A 16,345-nucleotide genomic window follows, 5' to 3' on the forward strand; every position below is an offset into this window, starting at 1 on the left:
CTAAAAAGTTCGATGGATTATGATTTTTATTAATTACGAATGAAATATTATATTTTCTAGTAAATAATAAGTTTTTGATCGTATTTGTACACATTGTCTATAATAAACAATGTAAAATTTGATAGATATTAATTAATGAACTATAATTTACTTGTTTTTTTTTTTTTAATAGAAAAAAACTACCCTGTAAGCTAGAAAACTCGATAAAATCGAGAATGGAAGTACGTTCATCAAAATAACATAGAACAACATTAATTATGGAAATAAAAAATACCTTAACGAGAAATTCATCAGACAATTACAAATTATGTGAAATATGTTCCCTTGTCTAATTTACATTTTAATATGATGCATCCAAGTGGATGTTCATTTAATCTACCATTTACATATCTCGAAAATTAAACATTTTATCCCTCACTCAGCATAATATAAAGTTTTTATTATTTATAACGCTAAAGAAAAAAAGAGGACCTTATTTTAAATAACTTTATTATTTACTTTATTACCATTTTTGTTCATTTGTTTTAAAAAAATAAAAAAAAAAATAATAAAAATATCATAGTGAAAAGTGCTGAGTGATACAGAAAAAATACAGGAAGTTCGAAAGGAAAGACTAAATGGAAGGTGAGTATAAAAGTATAAAAGTATCTTGAAAGAAAAAAACTTGGAATTTTTCCTGACTTCTTCCAGTCAAAAATGACAAGTAAAGAAGATTTCCAAGTTCACGATAAGGAAATAAATTATCTAGCTTGTCAATCATATTTCTGATCAAACAGGATGTATATTTTCTTAATTGGCTGGAACACTAAAGTAAATAACTCAGTAATATCATTAATGTGTATCTGTATCCTCTCTAAATATATCTCTGATGTATCGAATTATATTCAATCTGGGTCACAATAAATTCATAAATAATAAAGGAGAAAGGTTTCGATAGATACTAATAAATTACAAAGATGTCAATGGTATTAATGATCAATGAATAGCCTGACAAATTGAAGTCTTTTTTAATTTTCTATTTTGTTGAATTCAACTCAAATCCACTAGCTGCTTACGTCCTTTCCTTTAGGAATGATTCATCTCAAGACTTCAGTCCAGTCTCATCTTAAAGAGTAAATCATCAACAAGCTTTTAACTCTAACTACCTTTTTGGTAATTCATTTCTATCAATTGAAAGAAATTGCCAATTAAAGCTAAATCAATTTGTGCGCTACTTTTTTTTCCCAGACTATTTTATTTTATATTTTATATCACTCAATCATTTATTGTAACTATTTCTTTCTATTTTGTCAATCAACAGATTCAATTTGTCGATATATCAATTGAAATGGAATAAATTTTGATTTTTAAAAATAGTTGATATTGAAAAACAAAAAAAAAATACTTTATTGATTTAGAAATAAATAAAAGAAAATAAACATATGAACATTTTATTAATGTTTACGTGTTTAATTGAATAAATTAATGGAGGTAGTAAATAAAATTTTATTGGTAATTCCTTTGGGAAATGGACAGCTGAAATGTGAGGTGATAAAATCGATCAGAAATAAGTCTAGATAGTTTAAATGATCCTTCCAGACACGATGATGATGAGAGAGTGGAGGAAAAACGTGCTTGTAGACAAAAGTATGTTAAAGTTGAGAAAAAGTAGTGGACAAAATGTGTTAACGTGGAAACTGCAGCGTAAAATAATCTTGAAAAGATCGATTATAGGGACTATAAAAATGGTAGAAACTCATAAAAATACTTTAGAGATGGCGATAAGATGATCGGAAAACAATTTAACACCAATAAAAGTTATGGAAATATAACAACTTCTCTTATTATTTTTACTCTATAAGAGTTTTTATTACAAAACATTTTTCATGTTAATTTTGTTGAATTAAACAGATGAATATTTTATTACATGTCAAGACAATGATATATTTTATAAAATTTATTTGTTAATTTCTTCAAAAATAACTGTAATGTCATAAAAAAGTTAATTATTAACAAAAACGTATTGATTTTATAAATTTGCAATCAGTTTTGTTGAAAATAAAATTTAAAACGATCGTGATACTGCTAATGCTTTCAAGGGAAGATTTTTTTTGTTCTTTTTTTAACTGTTGATTGACAGTTTCTAATGAACACTGTCAGAAATATATTCTTATAAAAATCATTGACTGAAGCAAAAATGACTATTTATCATTTATTACCATTATTATTTATCGACACTTGAAAGGAAATTTTTTAAGTAATTTATCATCAGATCTTTTTGTCCAAAAGATTACTATTGAATAAAAAATTGGACAATGAAATAAAAATGCAAGTAAATTAATCTTTAATAATGAAAATAATAAAATCATGTCTATAATCTATGATCATGTAATAATTATCTCACTTCAGGTGGTTTTAATGAGTTCAAATCAAAATTTTAAATGGAATATATACATAAATAGCAAAAAAAGAATTGTCGGTGTTTGTAATTACTATTACTGCCAAGAGGTAATTGTGAACTACACGCATAATACTCATGAATATTCATGTAGTTACAATTTATTATTACAAAAATTGTATAAATAATCTTTAAATATGTTCCAATTGTTACTTCAACTTCCATTTATCCATAATAATACCTGCGGATATTTAATCAACGAAAATCATTCATTTAAATTAAAAATCATTTTTCTCTCGATTTATTATTAACAAAAAGGTCTGATTATCTTTGTGGTGTATTAAAATATCCATTCACACTCAATTTGTGTACGTAATTACTGTACCAATATTGAAATATTTTTTTTAATTTATCACAGCTAAAAAATAATCATAAAGATTAAACAATAATCTCACAAAATGAATAAATACCTTATGAAAAATGAAATGAATATTTTACAACTTTTTCAATAGTTATTATTTATTTAATTTCATTGCACTTAATTTTCAAAGCTTTCCATTTAATTTTTGATTTCAAAATAATTTATAAATTGAAAAAAATGTTACTCCAGTAGTTTCAATAATTCTAATATTGAGCTTATGTATATATATATGTTATGTTATTATTTCATGTACATTTATAGTGTAATAATTGAGTTTCTGTATGAGAATAGTAATATAAACAAAACAGTGCTCTTCAAATAACATAGACTTAGTCATCATATTTAATATATTAATGAAAATATACATACCTATTAAGCTTTGCAAAAGATAAACTTATCTCATCGAAACTTGATCTTTTAGCATCTCTCCTCTCTCTCTCGCGCTCTATTTTTTCGCATTAGTCAACATTTTATTTTATACAATAAGTACTTGATACAGCCAAATAAATGTATAAAATATTATTCTCATTTGGAAAAGTATTTTAATATTTTACAAAATGAAAGCTATTCGTAAAAGCAGAAAAAATAGAGTTTTGAAAAATATTATTTACTCATGGAATGTAAAATGGAAGAAAAACTGTGTTGAAAAACTTTTAATTTCTTATTCTCCAACAATAGGAAATCATCCTAAAAATCCGTATTACTAACATTTCGTTCCCCAAATGTTCTCCGAATGTTCCTCGGTGGAGAAGTTGCTCGACATTCCCATCGTGGGACTATGGGGAACAGGTTTTTTTTTCCCTCCCTACTTCAAATGTACTATGAATGTTTTCTACATGCAAAAAAATATACATAATGGAATTAATGGATTAATGATATATGGCGAAAAACTGTAGGATATGAAAATGGGCATAACTTTTGTGCTATTGATGCTACAGGGTTGATCGAGGACTCAAATGAAAGATCTCGACGAGAGGAAAAAATTCGATGCAGAGAAAATCATAATTAAAGTATAGTTTATGCCAAAATTGAAGAAAGTTCCGGTTTTACCCCATTTTAGGGGTGGAAAAATTAATTTTTCTAATGTTTGACCTAATTCCGCATTTCTACACATTGAGACGAAGAGAATGAGTCCTCAATCATCAAAATCGGACAACTTTGATTTTTCACCCCTAAAAAATGGCAAGTGGTACCCCTTTCCATTTTTTTTGGCCAAAAAATAAAGGTACTCCGATTTTCGAGTTTGACCACTCATTCTCTTCGTCTTGATGCGTAGAAATGCGGAATCGGGGCACCGCCCAGGAAAATTCACTTTAACACCCTTAAAAGGGGGTGAAACTGATTACACATTAAAAATCATCATCCCCTTTACTTTAAACCCTTATAACTCATGAACGGACTGTCCAATAATCATTTTTAGGGACGTTTTGAAAACCTAAGAATCTAAGCTATCTGACAATATCCATAGATTTATCAAGAAAAATTTCTTTTACCCTTAAAATCGCTAAAATATAAAAAAAAATCACATTTTTGGGAGAGTTTGCCAACTATATTGGTAATTTTGAGGGTGAAATAAATTTTTTAGACGGTTTTTATGGATATGGATCTTTAGCTTAGATTCTGAAGTTTCCAAAAATCTCTAGAAAATCATTATTTGATAATTTGTACAATAGTTATAGAGGTTCAAAGTCGCAAAATAGATTATTTTTGACGCTTACTTCGACTTTAAACCTTTATAACTATTGTACAAATGATCGAATAATGATTTTCTAGAGATTTTTAGAAACTTCAGAATCTAAGCTAAAGATCCATATCCATAAAAACAGTCTAAAAAATTTATTTCACCCTCAAAATTACCAATATAGTTGGCAAACTCCCCCAAAAATGTGATTTTTTTTTATATTTTAGCGATTTTAAGGGTAAAAGAAATTTTTCTTGATAAATCTATGGATATTGTCAGATAGCTTAGATTCTTAGGTTTTCAAAACGTCCCTAAAAATGATTATTGGACAGTCCGTTCATGAGTTATAAGGGTTTAAAGTAAAGGGGATGATGATTTTTAATGTGTAATCAGTTTCACCCCCTTTTAAGGGTGTTAAAGTGAATTTTCCTGGGCGGTGCCCCGATTCCGCATTTCTACGCATCAAGACGAAGAGAATGAGTGGTCAAACTCGAAAATCGGAGTACCTTTATTTTTTGGCCAAAAAAAATGGAAAGGGGTACCACTTGCCATTTTTTAGGGGTGAAAAATCAAAGTTGTCCGATTTTGATGATTGAGGACTCATTCTCTTCGTCTCAATGTGTAGAAATGCGGAATTAGGTCAAACATTAGAAAAATTAATTTTTCCACCCCTAAAATGGGGTAAAACCGGAACTTTCTTCAATTTTGGCATAAACTATACTTTAATTATGATTTTCTCTGCATCGAATTTTTTCCTCTCGTCGAGATCTTTCATTTGAGTCCTCGATCAACCCTGTAGCATCAATAGCACAGAAGTTATGCCCATTTTCATATCCTACAGTTTTTCGCCATATATCATTAATCCATTAATTCCATTATGTATATTTTTTTGCATGTAGAAAACATTCATAGTACATTTGAAGTAGGAAGGAAAAATTTTTTATTCAGGAATATATACTCATTATCATATTGTAACGAAGTTACATTTTTAAGACCGATATTATAGAAAATTAATTGGTCTGATGAATCGATAATCAGTAAAATCATTTTATCGACCCATGAGAAATAGCGCGAAATTTAAATTATCGGCGAAGCCTATTAAAATCATGTAGTAGAGAGAGAGGGTCATAAGTAACGTAATAGATCTGAGAGAGAGAGTTATTGTGATGATCTTGTTGCCATGACGATTTCCCCACGCAACCCACCACAATAGTGGTGGGGGATAGCAAAGTGGGCGGAGTCAAACAGTATAAAAGAGCTAGATTTTGCGGAGATCGTCACTTCACCTGTCTCCGAGGTACTAGACCGACGAGACCGACGAGAGTAGTAGCTCACGTCGTACAATACAGAGTTGTAGCTCTGGCTAAAGGGTTGTAGCCTTTTAGTTGCCCCGGAGAGTAGAAGCTTTCCGAAAGTAGGAATTGGAGGGTTGAAGCCTTCCAACCAAGAGTTGGTGCTCTTGGTTTTAGCTAGCGATCGAGAGTTGGAGCTCACGATCTTGAACCGTGTAGGAGTCGAAGCTCCTCGCTGACGAGTTGTAGCTCGTCAGCTATTCAGGCAAGGTTGTAGCCTTCCCTCGAAGAGTTGTTAGCTCTTCGAGTATCCCGGACGAGTTGTAGCTCGTCCTCACTTAGATAGGGTTCTAGAGTTAGAAGGTGAAGAGTCGTAGCTCATACCTATACCCCCTAGAAGAGTTGGAGCTCTTCGTCGACGAGTTGTAGCTCGTCGATTATTCAGGCAAGGTTGTAGCCTTCCCTCGAAGAGTTGTTAGCTCTTCGAGTATCCCGGTCTGGGTTGTAGCCCGACCAACGAGAGGTTAGGCCACGGGGTAGACACTTCTGGGTGGGATTTTAAGATAGCAACTCTCTCTCTCGAGTATAACGGCACCTAAGTGAAAGTTTACTTTGTAAAACTGTACAATTGGAAATCTAGAATCGAATACATATATGTTGTAAATAGTTTATATAATAAAATTGAAATTGGATTTTAATTTGTGTCTAGAGAATTTACTTTGTAACGCATCCGCCATAGAATCCTGGGCCATAGAATTTAGATAAATTGTTAAATTGGGGCGGGAATTTTCTTGGGGACTCGCCTTGAGAAAATTTAGGTGTTACAATATTATTTTTATGTAAATTCTAATTTTTATTAATTTTGAAATTTTTATAACTCGAATATTATTTCATCCACGAGTTAACAGTGCACTTTGCCCTTCCAAGATTACCATGTTCTAACAAGGGGTGTTGGTAAAGTAATGTTAGCATTTTGTTTGGTGGCTTTTGCCGCCTAGAACACCAAAGTACAACACACAACACCCCTCCAGCCACGACCACATACTATACGAATGAAGCTTGGATAACTCCCTCTCTTGCCTTCTCAACACTAATCCAACTGTTATTCCGGTGCTGGAAAACAAGGAAATGCGATGGAGGGTGGCAGACAAGCAGCTGAAACCCTGAAGGAACTCTCAACCCTTCGAGAACCTCAGACACGTCTTGCTATAGCACCTTTTCTTCCGGTAGTCTTATCAAGCTCGTTAGATGTCTCGAATAATTCCACTATCATTCAAAATAAAAATAAACTTAATTCGACATGATTATTTCATAACACTCCAATTTATTCGCAACTCTCTCCTATAAAATCCGCGTGAAACTGTTACGCTGTCGATTTAGAAGAAAAAAAAAAATGAAATATGAGCAGGCACCACGTCACTGTGCACCAGCTGCTAATTAGCTTGGAAAACAGCTGGAGAAGTAAACCACCACCACCAGATAAAATGAGAAAGAGAAAATATATATATATTGTACTGATTTCTGTCTTTCTCATTCTTTTATTTTTTTCCTTTTCCTTCGTTGTGGCTTTTCCCCCTTTTTTCTTTTTTGTATTTTTCTTTCTCCTAAATTATCCTACTCCCAGTAGGGATACCTTAGCTGACGTGCAATCGATCGTGAGACAATCCACACCCAAATCCTTTTGTTTTAGCTTGTCGATATCAACGGCTGAATAAAAGATCTCGAATAAAGAAAAACGCTCTTTAGTTTACCATTTTTTTTTAACAGGAAAAATATTTGAACAAATAAAAAATATATTTTTTTTTTTTTTTGATGACATTTAAAAAATGTACATTCATTTTTTTCCTACATGGATATGAGATTTTACCGCTTGCAAGCTTTTAGAAAAAAAATATAAAACAATTATATTAATGACGACTGTATGTTTTAGAAAAAGTAATTTTGAGTATTTGATATAAAAATGAATTATTCTTAATCTTTTAAACTAAATTTGTTGGAAATAAAATAAACTGGTTAAAAGTATTTGAAACTGCTGTTAAAATTTTTATGTTTGAATGAAATTTTAGGTCAAAAATGACAGCTCTATTTCTCACTAATATTATACTGGTTAATTTTAGTAACATTTATTATATTTATTCTTTAAATTATTTCGTTATTTAATTATTTCTAAAGCCAACAATGATTTATATTATTCATAATGCTCTTTTTTTTGGTCATAATTACAGACATAAAAAAGGTAACAAAGTCATTGAGAATATCACGAAATCTCTTCCAAAGTACATGCAATACGTGTTTCTAACCCTCGAGTGACGCGAAATGATATGATCCATCAAATGTTGAAGTAACGGCAGATAGGTCGTAACTTGGCTTACTATATTGTACTATACGATGAGAATAATACAAAAAAGTCATAAAAATAAGTAAGAAAAAATAAAATAGATGCTTTTTCCGTTTCTTTTTTAGATTATTTTTTCTCTTACTCAACTAACGTTGTCTTTTTGCCTTCAAACTTTTTTCATTTCACATTAAAAAAAAAACTTACGTCATTTTAAAATATAGTATAAAATCCTAGTATTTATTTTAAAAAGATACTATCGTGTATACATATATACACGACAGCATTTGAGGGTAAAAATTAAAAGTAATTAATTTCCTTATCATTGGAAATTTCTGCATTGCGTGCTCGATAAATAATTAAAATTATGAATGAAAGAAAAAATATCGTGTATCTCTCATGTGTACATATACGTAATGGCCTATATATTGGGCTTTATTTCCATTGCTTTTGGACGCTTTTCGTGACACTGGACTATCTATTATCAATAGTGATTTCGGTCGAGTAGCACGAAAGACGTTAATAAATTAAATTGACTCCCAGAGGCCTCCTTTTTGACACAAAACAAATTAAACAATTCTTCAAATATTCTGCAACCTTTTCTTTTTTCTTTGCTATTTTTTTTGTTCCGATATTTTTCGAAAAATATTGAACAAGTAAATTTTCTTTATGCTATTTTAGTATCTAGTCGCACAGTTAATTCGATCAAGTACACGAAAGAAAGTTTACTGCTTTCGATCGTCTTCTTCTTCGTTGTCAACAAGAGAAGAAGTATCAAAGAGTTCATTTCGTTCATGATGAGACTCGTTCGTACAAGTAATTCAACGACTGACGATATTAAAGTTTTCAACAAAATGTGGCACCCGGGGAAAGGTAATGGATAAAAGGAAACCTTGAGTGTCTTCACGGGATTAATCAACCAAGTAGTCTTTTCGATTATTGTAATTTTATAAGACAAATTACATCATTACTTTATTTAAACATTTTATTCGGCTTCAATGCCCATCGACAATAATATTATATATTCATTCACTACTGTTTAAGTTATTTATTTATTTCATCACACCATCTGTGACAGAATCCCATCTAAAATTCATTATCGGTTCAAGTATTTCACGTACAATATTATCAATAATTGATCACCTTCCTATTACGATAACCCCCAGACTTATGTAACAGTTTAGAAAATTTAATATAAAATCAGTTAAATCACAAAAATAGATTTATTAATCTAAATTTAATTTACTCAAGTTTTTTTTTTTTAATTTTTCAACTCATTTATTCACCAAAAAGTATCTTTATATTGAGTATAATTTAATAAAATAATTCATAATGGAGAAATATTTATTATAAAGTATTGTCGTGTGAAAAGAGTCAGTAACTTTTTACTTTCTCTAATAATAATGAATAATTAATTAATGAAAAGTTACTTCAACGACTCATTTTAGCTTGAGTAATTTTTAAATAATTCATTTTGCAGTGTCTGAGTAACTTTAATTATTTCATCATAAAGTACAATGATTAATAAGAAAATACGATAATTTATTTTTCATAAGAAAGCTTAGAGTCTGCATGATTTAATAACAATATTGTATTGAAATATTGAGGTATTTTATTAATAAAATTAAACTTCTCTAGATCTCGGGTGTTCTGATGATTTGAATATTCTAAAATATCAAACTTAATAATTCATTGAATCTCAGTCAATTTCAATCATCTTTATTATTAATATAATATAAGTCAGTTTTCTACAATTTCATTATCTCCTGAAAAATTAACAAATGGATGACATATTAACTTGTTAATAATAAAGTTTCATGAATAAATAAATATCTGTCATAACTAATTTCTCATTGAAGATTATTGTAAGGTACTGATAAAATAGTGTAATACACGTGTATACGCATAACTGATACATGAAATGCTGAGTAACCTTTGCTGTCATCGCGTGGCATCGTACCTATATGCTGATCAGAAATTTGCTTGCGTGACGAACACCACCTAAACGACGGTATTTGAGTATCAACACAAGTTTGAATGTTGTCGAATTAATCTTATATTAGCATATATAAGTATACCCTTAGAAGGCTATTTTTCACTATTACTCGTAAATCTATGCTTTGAATAATTAATCTAAATAACTATACCTTCTAGAGAAATATATAACAGAGTTTAAGTTAAGAATTCGTAGAACAGCAAAACTTTCTTACCCCCTCCCCCCACTTCTAAATGTTCAGAGAAAATTTTTATAAATATATTCTACCCCTATATACCAGAGTACATCAGTTCAAAGGAAATAAAGTAAACAACTGAGCAATTATATTGGATTTTAATTAAGATGATTAAATGGTTAATGAATTTAATTAAAGATAAATAATATACATTTATTATTAAGGAGTGAATGAAAATTTTATAAAATAAACAACTTATCATTATTTCTTGGAGACAAAGTTTAACGAGAAATCTTATAATGAAGAAAAAACAAGGAATTAAAAATTCATTTGGTTTCAGAAAGAAATTTTGCATAATATTCTCCGAGTTGATTAACTTGCTTGCATGTCATAATAGTTTATAAGTTATTTTATTAATGAATGTAATTATCCAACTCTTGAGTATAAAATTAATTGCTCTCAATTCATCATAACATACGTTTATTTAATTCATGCATATTCTAGATACACAAATCTAACAACAGTATTTACTAGATCTTCGTTTACATTATTTCGTCATTTTCATGAGTAAACTTTCAATTATTCTCTGAAGAACATTTGGACGACAATAAAACATTTCGACCACTGTCACTTCATTGAAAATGGGATTCGAAAAGCAGTAAAACGCATTAAATAAACGTCGTGGTGATAGATAAATTAAACGCTCTCCCAGAATCGATAATTGAGTTAACTGACATTCAACTCGAGTCTACAGAGAATACAGATAGAGGAGATTATCTCTATATGTATGAAAGATTTTCTATGATATGTATACTTGAAACCAAAAATATCTTTATCTATTGTATGCATAAACTCGATAGATATATCTAATTCAGCAAATGATCATTAAATCGTTACTAAGCGAATTGATAGAAAAAAATCTATTATTCCTTTTGATTAAAATAAACGTTAATTATTATCCAACTGTTTCTCAAAGTTTGAATATTTTCTTTGTTGTTTACTTGAATATACTTGTTTAAGTCCAACATCAACTACAACAAGAACAACATACTTTTATTTCCCAAGTTAAGTTATAGGTTTAATATAAACTCTTAAATTCACAACATGATTTACAGATAACACAAGAAAAAAAACGTTGAAAAATATAACTCGCTTTTTTTCGGTCTAAATAACTCTTATTGGATGTTTTCGAATGTATCCAGATTTATTATTTTTACTCTGGTAATAATTTCATGTTTTTTTAGTTAAATAAAAAAAATCACACTTCCAAGCGTTGATGAACGAATAATAAATTATATTATATTTGTTTTTTAATTAGAGAGAGAAAAAAAAAGAATAATGATAACACGAATAAAATAATTCGCAATTGTCCGCGATCGTTATCATCTTAATCTAGAATAAATAATATGCAATTACCAAGTGATTATCGCTACTAGTATATATAAATGCGATTTAAATAATAAATTCGCATTAATTAATTGTTTTTTGTATGTAATTATGCTCAATTCAATTTTTAATGCACACAAATGTTTCATATTCGATAATTATAAATCAAAAATAAATACTGTTATTTTCAAACTCATAATCCAAAGAAAAATAGATATTCAATTGATGCATTATCATGATAATCACATTTAATGTACAAAGAATATCCTATAACATATTCTATAATTGAACTTCGATTAAATGCTTCCATTAATTTTGATTTATTTTTCATTCGATCTTTAGAGTGTTATTAATGGATTGGAAAAAAAATTTGATAATTGGCAAAAAATGATTCTATCAACTTCCTTGATTTAATCATGATATATGGGTTCATAATATTTTAATAAATTTACAGGATATTGGAAGCACAAGACTGAACAAGATTTATTAATATAATAAAGTACTAAGTAATTATAATTTTAATAAAAAAAAAAGTAAAGTTAATGTGTTTGTCATTGTAAAACCAATTAACTTAAAATTGAAACAAAAGAGATTTAATATTTGACATAAAAAAATTTTCAAGATACTCTTTTAATTGAATAAACTTGATAAATTTATAATTTATAATTTTTCTGTATAAAATTATAATGAAGTACTTTTATGAGGCACTTTTAGTAGAAAAATGTAGCATTATTAACCTCCCCGTAGGAAATTATTTATAAAAATATATTTACTTGATTATTAAAAAAATTCAGATGAGTATCATCATATTGAATAAAAATAAAATAATTTTACTTTTATTTACTGAAGAAGTCCTTGAATTGAATAATAAAAAAAGTTTTCTTTATATACTTGTTATTATTAAATTTAACTTTAAATCAAAAATGAAACAATTGCAGATTGTAAATTTGTAGGGAAAAAAGTATTATTTTTTAGTTTAGAAAATTGTAGCTACTGTTTGACTACAAAACTTGTGTCACCCGCATTCAATATTGGTTTGCCGATTGGTTATTTACTCTCAAGAGATTCCTTCATTGGTTCTCACGTGTCGCAAGTGGGTAAAGCGCCACATGACTCTGACAGTTTCGAAATAAAAAGCTGAACGTCCGACTGGACTCAAAGTATTTCACTGATTCTCAAGAGCTCACTGTATAGCCTCTCTAGTGACTACATAGATTGACATAAAGTTTTTTGAAAATCACTTGTTTTTTTTCTGCTAATCATCATCAGCTTAAAAAAATGAACAACAACAATAAGCAATTTTTAATTTAAATTACAAAGAAAAATGTTTCGGATTTACAGTAAATTTTCTCATAATATTATATGCTAACGTTGTTGTTTATAAAAGCGTAATAGTATTTTATATAAGAGCTATTGTTGTTAAAAGCCTGGAAAAGCTACAGTGTCAATAAAAAAAGATCGCGCTGAAAATATGTTCACGGTAGTGGCTTTTGGTAGTATAAAAAAAAAGTTAAAAAAAGGAGAATAAAAACACGAATTTGAACAAAAAATTTATGACCCGTTTTGAAATAAAATTTAGAGAATCGATGTAATACAAGAAAAATGTAACAAAAAATAAAAAAAGTAGTTAAGATGAAAATAAAACTTGTTGATTTACGTTTAACAATATTCTGCAGGATACATTTGTGACTTTTCATCAATTAAACTTAAATATCACCGGATAGTAATTCTTTTATTTCCCAATAACATAGCAGTCTATTAAAATTTATTTCTTAATTCACCTCATTAATGGCAGTTTATTTGAAATGAAAAAATAATAAAAGGTATTTAATACCTAGAGAGTTTGATAAAAACATTTAACTGCTAAATTAAGATCAACTGAAACTCTATGAAAAGGTAAAAGATATAAAGAGAAATACATACAAAAGTGACAAGAATCATTTAAGAGTCCTGACGTCAGGTGAGAGAGTGGCAAGAAGAGTCTTGAGCCACGGGCGTTTTGAAATTGTCCTAAAGCGACCTCGTTATGAGGATCCGTCACAAAGTAGGTCGCGTAGAAATAGCAACTTCGCTTTAAAGCTTGGCCTCTGTACGATTTAACGTCAATGAGGTCTGACTCTCAACAAGTATTACTTTTACCACGACTTTCACCATCTTTTTCATATTCATCTATACTCATTTGGATACCCTTTGCTTCTGTTATTCCACCCTTCCTCAAACATTTATCAAAAATCTACTCTTTTTGTTTTGATAATGAACTTTTTGTAGATAAATTATATATTCATCAACTGAGTTATAGAATAACCAATTAATTATGGAAGTCGGCATTCAACAGTTTTAAATCAAGGGGAAAACATACAACATATTACGAAGTGAAATTTCGATCCAGGTGTTTAATAATAAATAAGGTCATTTATTATACATGATATGTGTATCACCCTCCTATATTGAAACGTAAAAATGTTCAGTTATATATGCTTTCTAGGAATATTTCAATTATTTAATACATTTTACTAAATGATGATAAAAATTAGAAATATCCTCCAATAAACTATGATAAAGAAACTCCATCTACACAGATATTTGAAATTCTTCTGGTTTATTTCAATCTTCTACTCGTGGATATTAAACATCTTTATTGCTCAACGTTTTTTTTTTTTTATTAATTCATAATCCTCAATTTGAAAAGAGATAATAAAACGTACAAAAACTCATAAAGACAATTAATTTCCAAGTGTCTTTTTTGTGTTTATTATAAAACACGTTATTTAAAAACTAAAGTCTTTATTACTTGAAAGAAAAGTAAAATAGTATAAATAAATTTTTAAAATAAAGTAAAGTAAATATGAAACATTGTAAAATGATTGAAAGAATGAAGGTTTAAAGTATACTTATAAATAAACAATGAAAGAAAGAAATAGGAAAAGAAGACTTACCACTTTTTCCTGTAGGAGCCGGCACAGACGGCACTTTACTCGTCGGCTCTGGTATTGGATAAATTGGATCACAGCATTCTCTCTCAGGAAATTCACTCGCATCCACTAGATTAGTTGTAATGAGTACAAACAATAGTAGATGTAGTGGCTGACAAGACAACGTCAGATGCACAAAATTTGGTGAGTTAATGCCGACACGTGACATGGTTCCACTTCTTAAGGATTATATATTGACACATCAGGTATTTGCACATATATAAACACCTTTTTCCAAATGTATTATTAACCTCAATATAAATAAATAAAATGTAATTCAGCCTAATGATGATCCTTCTATCGTAGTTCTCATCAGCATCTTCATATCTGCTGTCAAACGTACTTCTTCAAACCACAATGACTTCATCCTCACTGTGATTTCACTTCCTGATATGTGTACTTTATGACTTTAATTGTTGACTTTATTCTTTTCCCTGTATTTTTCCGCGCCAGAATGACTGATGAGTTACTCTCTTCATGTTTGTTTACGCGCGTGAAGAGCCGAATGACAACGAGACAAGTACACACGTACCCAAGAGTCTTGAAAGTGACTGAATGTAGCGACAGTATAACCCCAAGGCTGCTCTACTACTGCAGTGTGATAAAAGAAGACTAGGATCGTGTGAGAGTAGAGAGAAAAAAAAAGGAGTCGAGTGAAGAGAAAAAAAAACTTTGACAGGAAGTGAGTTGAAAATAAGAAGGGCCCGCAAACGAACTTCCAAAGAACGCTTCAAAGAAAAACACGAGGGAATTCACGAAAACAAAATAAAAATATTAAAACAAAGAGAAACAAAATAATAGGGACCTTGATGCAATTGATGTATGGAAGGAGTTATAACTAGGAACAAGGATAAAGATAGACAAGTTTAAAAGAGAGAAAAAGCAAGTGGTGCTTGTCCGTGCCAGTCTACAAATCCACCAACTAATGGTGAAGTACTTCCGGTTGGCACATAGACTTCTCGTTAATTTCACCTTTCTTTTTTTTAACTCCAAAATCTTCACTACGTAAAACCAATTATAAACGCATGCTAACATTCATCATAACTTCACTATTTCACTAATTATTTCTTCTTCTTTTTTTTTATTCCAAAAATGTCACAGCACATTTGATTGTTATGCAGGGAAATAGTCTAACAATATAAAGCTTTTTATTTTTTATTGAATATTTAGAGCACTTATTGAAGCTCTAAATAGTCTGACACACTTCGTGTCAAGTGATATATAAGCTCGAAGATACTTGAACACTACACGCCGCGATGTCTTAACGCCCAATGAGTCCGAACGCGTAGTGAACACCGGTTAGAACGTGACTCCTGTCCACCGAAGCTCTGCCACATGCCCTCTAGTTGCTCACCTTCCCAACTCGAATCCTGCCTTCGCGCCTCTTGTCCCCTCTCCTGATCGCAACGCGCGCCACCCTCAACGCTATAACCTCCTGCACCTTATATTACCGAGACTCACCGAATCCACCCGAGTCACACCGACCTGCTAAACTACCCCCAGTTCACCCTGCCATGCCGCCAGCATCGTGTTCCTGACCTCGTTCCACAGTTTGTTAGGGTCGGTGACAGGGTTGCCTGGAATATCCCTCTGCCTCTTTACTCTCCTCGTTTACCTTCATGAAATCCTACGGGACATCCTCTCTCACATCCCCTCGGGTCCTCTTCGCACCTACAAAACGCCCACGTCCTCGGTAATAATAATCGTAAC

At 30.1% G+C, this 16,345-nt stretch overlaps 1 protein-coding gene across 1 annotated transcript in view; it reads right to left on the bottom strand.

Annotated features, from left to right (window-relative positions):
* Positions 1-15,945, bottom strand: part of Gfrl (Glial cell line-derived neurotrophic family receptor-like) — a 115,223-nt gene extending 99,278 nt beyond the window's left edge. The window contains exon 1 of the mRNA XM_035088794.1: positions 14,600-15,945. Within this exon, the coding sequence (XP_034944685.1) occupies positions 14,600-14,804 (205 nt within the window). The 5' untranslated portion in view covers positions 14,805-15,945. The remainder of the gene's footprint in view (positions 1-14,599) is intronic.
* Between the last annotated feature and the right edge of the window lie 400 nt (positions 15,946-16,345).

The sequence above is a fragment of the Chelonus insularis genome, unplaced genomic scaffold (assembly GCF_013357705.1).
Source record: "Chelonus insularis isolate UGA/USDA-ARS -01 unplaced genomic scaffold, ASM1335770v1 contig_568_pilon, whole genome shotgun sequence".
In the NCBI taxonomy this organism is placed as follows: domain Eukaryota; kingdom Metazoa; phylum Arthropoda; class Insecta; order Hymenoptera; family Braconidae; genus Chelonus; species Chelonus insularis.